Source organism: Trichechus manatus, unplaced genomic scaffold (assembly GCF_000243295.1).
Source record: "Trichechus manatus latirostris isolate Lorelei unplaced genomic scaffold, TriManLat1.0 scaffold00054, whole genome shotgun sequence".
In the NCBI taxonomy this organism is placed as follows: domain Eukaryota; kingdom Metazoa; phylum Chordata; class Mammalia; order Sirenia; family Trichechidae; genus Trichechus; species Trichechus manatus.
This window is the reverse complement of record NW_004443990.1, coordinates 13797765-13806376: the sequence shown is the minus strand read 5'-3', so window position 1 is coordinate 13806376 and position 8612 is coordinate 13797765. Positions and strand designations below refer to the sequence as shown.

Genomic DNA, 8612 nt, shown 5'->3' with positions numbered 1-8612 from the left:
AGCGGTGGTAGCCGGGCACCATCTAGCTGTACTGGACTCAGTCCGGTGAAGGTCTTGGTAGCTGTGGACAATTAGTCCTTTGGACTAATCTTTTCGTTGCATCCTGTTCTCTTCATTCTCACTTGCTCCCGAAGAGATGAGACCAGTGGAGTATCTTAGATTAAGCCCATTTTCTTGATGAAGACAGTCTTAAAGAGATTAACGACTTTGCCCCAAATCACACAGTAGAAAGTGACAGTGCCAGGATTTGAACCCTGTTTGTTTAACTCCAAAATGTACATTATAAACATGGCACTGAACCACCTGCCTCTCAGTAGGTCATAAGAAAATCTTGACAACTTTGGATGTATCTATGAATAAAGCTATGTGACAAATATGTATGTGGAAAAAAAAACAACACATTAATACATTTAGACAAAGTCAAGGTGTCAGGGATGATCCACATGGAAAAATAACTTCTTCTAGTGTAGTAACAGAAAGGGAACATTTACTGACTACCTATGCATGCCTGATATTTATTTTAGATGGTATTTCTATAAGGCAGGTATTATTAATCCTATCTTACAGGTTCTTCAGTTTTAGGGAGATACAAGAGCTTGGCTAAAAGCTTGTGCTTTTCGAGCTTGAGAAAAATAGTCTTTAAAATGGGATAATCTGTAAAATGGGGATAATAATACCTACCTCAAAGGGTTTTTGTAAGAATTAAATCATACAATAGGTGAAAGCACCTAGCTAGCACAGTGCTTGCCATATGATGAGGCCTCAATAAATGGTAGCTTATAACACTTAGGTCAAGAGAGACTTGGTAATCTGCTCAGAGTTCCATATATCCAGTTATATAGCAGAGGAACTCAAATCTGTGCAGTATCAAAAATCCACACTCTTCCCATTATACCATGCTGGCAGGATGTTTCAAGTCTTCTTAATCTTAAAATGTTCTTCTAAGACTCCAGAGTTCTGGCTTTCAGATTAGTGTATACTCAAAAAACTGGAAAGAAGAAAACATAAATCAACCTATTATACCACCCAGAGTTAACTATTAATATTTTGTTCTATTTTCTTCCAAACCTTTTTTCCATGTTATTTTTCTTTTTTACAACACTATACATAGTTTTGCATTTTTCATGTCTTGTAACGTGATTTAGGAAATAATGTTGGAGTTATTATTCCCTCTCCTTGAGCATAGAAAATGTGACCCAGCTGGAGCTGGGCTCACAAGGACTCACAAGGACACATCAACTGGGCTCTGAGATATAAAGACAATAGCTAAGATACTCTTGGAAAGTATCTTTTAGGGAAACTTTCACATAAAGCTGATCAAACACAACACGAAAGACTTTTCACTCTTATCTTTTTCTATTAGCATTCAGTGAATAGAAATTTGTTGGGTCAATGAAGACCCTCCAGACTGTCATTACTGAAACCTGTCCCAATGATTGTTAAGAAAGACAATTCAAAATGTAGGATCACAGTTTCTAGCCAATCTGAAAAGGCTAAGCTTTCAATGGTTTTGCCCATTTGTAATGTTAACATATACTAATGACTCTGTAATGGACTCGGGCACACATGGCTCTGGCAGCATGCTTGTCCGTTTTCCCATTCTTGCCTATTCTGTAATATTCTTTGGACTTGGGCAGACATGGCTCTAGCAGCATGGTTGTCCGCTTCCCACTTCTGCCCTTCTGAATATATGCCGAATAAAACTTTCTTTTTGCTTTACTAAACTTTTATGTTTTTCCCCTACAACACATGAAAATTTTCTCAATATACTCTTCAAAACATGATTTTTAATATCTGCTCATTTCATAAAGTGAAGATATCATAATTTATTTAAGCATTTACCATTGGTTGAACATTTACCTGTTTCCAATGTTCTAGTTTGATAAACTCTGAACAGAATCTTTGGCTGTATTTCTGGTTGTTTACTCAGGATGAATTCCCTAGAAGTTATACTACTACTGGGTCAAGGAAAATGAAAGTTTAAAGGCTCTCAATGCCTCGAGAATTTTGGGGTCAAAGAGGATAGATCATTCGAAGGCTTCCAGTAAGTCTTGCCAAGTTGCTTTCAAGAAAGGTTTCTAATTCACACTCTCACTAGCAATAGAAGAGAGTGCCTGGATCAGGTTAATAAAAAGAACTCTGCACTTTTGGTAAGTGCAAAATGGTGCGTTTTAAACTATTTCTTTAATTAGTAATGTTGAACATCCCTCCCTGCAATTTATATTTCTTCTTTAGTGAACTGGCTGGTTCTGTCCTTTGCTCGTTTTTCCATCGGTGTGTTTTATCCTCACAATGTTGTTTTTACAACATAAAAAATACTTTTAAGAAAATATCTGGCTGCCGGTCCATGACTGTTGAACGTCCACAGAGACCCACAAAAACACGATAACTTCCGAACTTTCAAGCCCAGCACGCAGACATCCTTTCAGCATGGCGGAAACAAACCCTACTTCAAATCACTTGGGTAGGAAACTGTTGCAAAGGCGTTGGCGCTGGAGAGGAACGTCTCGCGGGATCTCAGTTGTCCCACAGGGAGGGGGAGTCTCCGACCTGACTACAAATCCCAACAGGCTAAGCACTCCAAGGCCGGAGCCCCCGAATGAAGGCTCAGGTCCAAGGTCATGTGTCTGTCCGCGTAATGCGTCCGGTCATCTCTCCGACGCCTTTTTCTTCGGCTTCCACCTTGGTCGCCATTTTGTGCAGGAGGTTATGGAACCTCTGTGTCAGGCCGACTCTATGGTCGAGCATTTCAGGGCTTGGCCAATCGTAAACCACATCTCGGAGTAAGCCCCGGCTTTACCCGCATGGAGGCGGGAATTGCCACGAAGCTCCTGTGGAGAGAGAGGAAGAAGCTGCATAAAACCAATAAGCAGGGAGGAGTTGGTGACGTAAACCAATGGGGGCCCGGAGGGATTGCGGCCAATGAGAGTGGAAGGACCCCAGGACACGTGTGTCGGGGAGCTGAGCGCTGAGACCCAGAGCTAAAGCTGAGAGGTGAGTCAGTCACCTTGAGCGGGGCGAGCGCCGTGGTCCGAGCAGGGGCAATAGGACAGTGGGAGTGCAGGTGACTTGGGGGCAGGAGCTAGCGACCGGCGGGGTTGTGGGCTGGGATGTGTGAAGGGGCATTTGGCCACAGGGCCGGGAGTGGCGCTGGGAGTCTCCCGCCTTACCACTTCGTGTTAATTACCAACGGTAAAGAGCGATTGACTGTCCCGGCTGGGGCGGACTGAGGACAGCTGTGTAAGATGGGCAGGACCCTGTATGGCACCTGCCCAGTATCTGCCTTCAGCCTTCCCGGGAGACCATCCTCTTCCGCAACATTTTCCTGCTGGGGCTTTGGCCTCATTTCCTCCATTCCTTCCGCTCTCCGTGACCTTCCTTTGCAGACCCACCGCGCTGAAGGTGGTGAACCGGGGAGTTCGCGCTGGCCCTCTGACATCTAATGCCCTCCTCAGCTGGGGCACGGTGCAAGGAAGAGCGTGGTCCAGGGAGGACGAGCGGGGGTGGAGGGGACGAACGAAGGTCGCCACTGTCACCAAACGACTAGGCTCTCAGTAGAACTTTTTTTCCCCCCCTCTGTAGACTGAAAATATGCAGACCACCGGGGCATTACTCATTCCTCCAGCTCTGGTAAGCTGAGGCTCCGGGGTGATCTGTAGAGCCAGTTATGGGAGTCCTCAAGGTTTAATGAATGAACTGAGAGGAGCTTCGCATCCTGATGATGTTGGCTCTTTGGGGAGACTATAGAATGTGATGCAGGTAATCCCTCTTTATTTGGGACTGTAGAATTAAGCAGATAATACTAAACCAGCTACCTGGGCCTTAGAATGTCCTCAGAGAGTCTGGATCTGACCTTTACCCCAGTCTGACGTGGCCTTAGCGAGGTAGTCCATTAAAGCAGTGGTTCTCAACCTTGGCTGCCCATTAGAATCATCTGGGGAGTTTTTAAAAATCCTGATGCCCAGGCTGCACCCTAGACCAATTACATCAGTCTCTGGGAATGAGAGTGGAACACAGACATTTGTATTTTTTAGAACTCCCCAGATGATTCCAATGTAAAGCCAAGTTTGAGAGCCACTGTGCTAAAAAATATTTCAAGAAAGCCATGTTACAGAAGGCTCTGTTTAAATGGCCGTTTCAGGAGCCTCACCAGGCTTACTGGCCCGCTCTATCCAGGATGTGTAGCAGTGAGTAAATTTTAGCAAAATAATATTTCTTACCCCTGATTCCTTTGAGGTGCAAAGGAATTCCATGTACCTGGTTTGATATTAGTGTGAATTTTTGTTTCATTCTGGGATACCAATTGAGGCTGTGCCTATGGAGGTGAACTTTGGTACATGGTTTTAAATGGTGAAGGTCGCCACTGCTGAGTACACCAGGGTCTCAGGACAGCTGTCTTCCTGGTGCAGGCCTATCTAGTAGAAAAAGGAATAAATTAATTGACCTTGAATGTGTTAAACTTTTTCTGTTTGCGATGTTTATAATCATTTTTGACAGAAGTTGTAACAATTACTTTTTTTTTTTTTTTTGGCGTGTCTTTCTGATTTTATAGTTCCGCTATAATACCAGGGGTCTAATCAGGCCCATGTCTGCCTCGTTCCTGAGTAGGTCAGAGATCCCATCTAAACAGGTAAGGGAGTAAGGCCCTGTTCTGAATTTCCTCAGTTTGGGTAAATTGAGTTGCCTTTAGGCAGAAGTGGTAAGAGAGAGGAAGAGAATGTAAAGTGTTTTTATTGTCTCCTAAGATGAGCATTGTAGGTGAGAGACTTGCTTAAGTGAGGTTCCCCTAACCCACAAAGTTTCCCTAGCCATGTGTGAAAACACATTCCAAGACTGATTCGCAGCATACTTTGCAGTCAGAGCATTCTGTACTTGCCAGGCAGTTTGCCAACAGTTTCACAGAGCACAGGTGGGTAAGGTGAGGGGGTGGAGTCTGCCACCTGTCCTGTTCCTCGCTATCTCCTTATGCTCTCTCTTCCTTTCTCTCCCTCCCTACGTTACTCTCTCTTTCCCTCCCTCTACCTACCCGCCCTCCTTCTAGCCTTCCTATAGCAGCTCTCCACTCCAGCTGGCCAGACGGGAGTTCCAGACCAGTGTTGTCTCCCGGGACATTGACACAGCGGCCAAGTTTATTGGTGCTGGAGCTGCCACAGTTGGTGTGGCTGGTTCAGGGGCTGGCATTGGGACAGTGTTTGGCAGTTTGATCATTGGCTATGCCAGGTAAGTTTGAAGGTGGCCTAGAGTATCCCCCATCGTGAGCTCTACCCTATTTGGGGGAAGCCTCAGCAGGAGGAGCTCTCTTCAGGAGCCTGGAGGTTGATTTTATTTGCCTCCTATTTTCTCCAGTGACCTCAGAATCAGAATTTAAATATGTGTCTGTCTAACCTGGCTCATTTAAACTTACCATGTTGGTTCTCTGCTTGCCCATCCAAATCCCCAGGAAATGTGTAGGCTAGGCCCTCTCCCAGTCATAGCACTCCCCATTCATCTTACCCTCCTTGCCCTCCACTGTCAGCATGACCTCACCCCATCTCCTCCCTGGGCTGGCATCGATCTCTGTCCCTGGCAGGAACCCGTCTCTCAAGCAGCAGCTCTTCTCCTATGCCATTCTGGGCTTTGCCCTGTCTGAGGCCATGGGGCTCTTCTGTTTGATGGTCGCCTTCCTCATCCTCTTCGCCATGTGAGGCTCCGTGGGGGTCACCTACCTGTCCCTGCTGCTTCGACTCCAGGCCGTGCGCCGTGCTGGAGTGTGCTAACCTTTACAATTAAACACATTGTTTCTCTAAATCCATATGCCTGTGCCTCTGTCCTTTGCCCTTGGGGAGGGCCTTGGTGAAAAGGAAGGGAGAGGGAATTGGGTCAGCCAGTGGTCATTAGGAACTGCTCAGGACTGAGCAGTAACACTGCCATAGCTGTAAGAGCATATGGGTTCCCTCCATCTCCCGGGAGAAGCATGGGTTTGTCCCAGTAATGATAACTGGTGCTTTCTCCCCATCAAATTTAATGTTAATTTGTAGCATTTTGACGGAGCTTAATTTGCACCAAGCTCCGTACCAAGTGTTTTACATTTGTTATCTCCACAACCCTGTGAATTAGAAGTACAGCTATTACACCTGTTTGCCAAAGAGAGAACCAGGGCTTAGGGAAGCAAAATAACTTGTCCAAGGTCACAGCTGGTCAGTGGCAGAATTGGGGATAGCCCTCCAGCCAGCCCAAACCTTTAACTGCTGTGCTGTCCCGTCTATTTTCATTTTGGGCCCAATACAGGTAGGGAAACTTGGTTCCAAAGAAGTTGTAGAACACGTTAGAGGTGGAGCTAGGTCTTCATCTGCTTGGATTTAGTCCCACTTGTTTTATTTTCATTATCAATTAACCTTTCTTAGAGTACTTAAATGTTCTTGAGTAAAGCAAATAAGATACACAATCCCTGTTCTTGGGTAATTTACGATCTTAGCTTTGCTAGTGACAAAAAGGGTGTTTTCTGAGGTGAGCCAACTAACGAATTGCTGAAAAAGCTTCATGCGGCATCTTCCATGTGGTCTCACAAGTTTGTGTTCAGCAGTCTCCCCCTGCTTGGTTAAAGTGGGTCTGATATCCCAGGTAAGATAATGCTAAGCTGATATATCAATAGCTGCTGCTTCTCTAAGCCTCAGCAGGGACAATCCATGGGCAGAGAATTAATGCAGCAGTGCTGGGGGACATAATTTGCAAGTGGAAGCTATTTTGTGAAAGTCTGTTGCCTCATAACTTACTGCAAAACTTCTATGAAATAGTGAAACCAAGAGCCTTCCTAATTAGTGTTAAGAACACCTTCTAACTGAAAGACAGCTACCACAAGAGGATTAAAACATTCCAAAGAATTTGTCAGTGAGAATGGAGTCAATCTATGTGCAGCTGAAAGACAATCATGCAGGTGTTTTAGTACTAAGCACCTTCCTGGGGCTGTGAGGAGGCAAAGAAATTTAAGGTCCTTGCCCTCAAGGAGCTTGGAACATCCAAATGGAAATATTGAACAATGTATAGAAGCTATTTGCTGTAGAAATTCCAAGAGGAAAAGCAGGGAGGTTAGCATTGGTTGTAGTAATATTGGCTAACATTTGAGCACTTGTATGTCAGGGGGCAGTGCTAAGCACTTTCCTTGAGTAACTTAAATCCAATGAGATGTCATTTTATAGGTAAGGAAACTGAGGGAGGCTCAGAGAGGAGGCATCCTACCTAAGGTCACACAGCTGGTTAGTAAAGCTGGGATTCAAGCTCCAGAAACTGTTTTCTTAAACACTACTGATTCATCTAAAGTTTGTAGAGGTTCAGTGATTTGCGCAAGGTCATACAGCAGGCCAGTGATTCCAGTCCAACTCCATCTGACATTCATTCAACAATCATGGCCTTTATACCAGTTTTTCACCCCCGGCACATTTGGAGCCAGATGATACTTTGTTGTGGGTGGCTGTCCTGTCCTGTAGGATGTTTAACAGCATCCATTGCCTCTACTCATGAGATACCCATAGCAAACTCTTCCCCCTACCCCTGCCCAGTTGTGACAGCCAATGGCCAAATGTCAGATATTGCTAAGTGTTCCTTGGCTGAGGGACGAAATCACCCCTGGTTAAGAACCACCAGCCTACCACAATCTGTTGCTTGTCCTCTTAGCCTCTATACCTAAGTAGCTTCCTCGAGGTTACCATGCAAGCCAGTGGTAGAACCTGAAGTAGAGCCCAGGAATCTCAGAGCCACAGGGAAGGAATGGGACTGAGGCTGAACTGGCAGCTGAAGAATGGCCAAGGGAGCAATGGATTAACTGGTAATGCTGTTATGCAAACAGAACTTCATAACCCTTTGGGATGTCAGGCTGGCATCCTTGCTGGGTCACTACCCTCTGGTGGTAATCGAGGAGCAGTCCCCAGGGAAGGTGGTTGCCTTTTCCTTCCTGTGAAACCCCAGGAACTTAGTTTTTACCAATGACTAGTAAGAATTGTCCTTCATTGCAGGCTCCAGACACCCTTGGAATTGTTGGGACATAAAAACCCAAACTAGCGGCATTGGGAATGTGGTTGGTGGACCCATTAGAGCCATAAAGGGTTGGTGGGGGTGGAGATGCTCTCCCACCCCCCAACCAGACTAATTAGTCTCATAACTTTACCTGGAGGTTCTTTAGGGACTATGGACTGACCCATGGATGGCCATTTTGCTTAGTGCAAAATATTTGTGAGTGGATACAGAGGTGCATTTTTCTTGGGAGAGGGTCCATAGCTTTCACTGTATGTTCAAAGGGGTCAAAACCAAACACATTGTTGGTGAGTCTATTCCAACTCACAGCAATAGTGACCAAAAAACAATTAGAAACTACCACCTTAAGAGTTCAGCACCCGAGGTGAAGATCATGGGCTTGGAAGTCAGACAGTTACAAAGCCCAGCCCTGCTGCTTCCTAAGAAGTTAATTGTCTTGGTAGTGGAGTGGTTAAGAGCTTGGCTGCTAACCAAAAGGCAGTTTGAATCCACCAGCCTGCTCCTTGGAAACCCTATGGAACATGTAATACATGAGATAATGCATGTATAATATGCATACGCAATATTAATGAGATACATGTGATATATACAAGACCCTGACGGCA

The 8612-nt window shown here is 45.2% G+C and overlaps 1 protein-coding gene across 4 annotated transcripts; it reads left to right on the top strand.

Annotated features, from left to right (window-relative positions):
* The first annotated feature begins 2669 nt into the window (after positions 1–2669).
* ATP5MC1 (ATP synthase membrane subunit c locus 1) lies at positions 2670–6214 on the top strand. Of its 4 annotated transcripts, none has more exons than XM_023732789.1 (5): positions 2670–2994; positions 3583–3630; positions 4553–4630; positions 5042–5220; positions 5516–6210. In XM_023732789.1, the coding sequence occupies exons 2-5, from the start codon at positions 3592–3594 to the stop codon at positions 5682–5684; spliced, it is 465 nt and encodes a 154-aa protein (XP_023588557.1). In that variant the 5' UTR covers positions 2670–2994; positions 3583–3591; the 3' UTR covers positions 5685–6210. The 4 variants fall into 4 exon arrangements, with proteins under 4 accessions (XP_023588557.1, XP_004378027.1, XP_004378028.1 ...); XM_004377970.2 differs by having other exon boundaries at positions 2674–3064; positions 5570–5787; XM_004377971.2 differs by having other exon boundaries at positions 2677–2994; positions 5570–5787.
* Positions 6215–8612: the final 2398 nt, after the last annotated feature.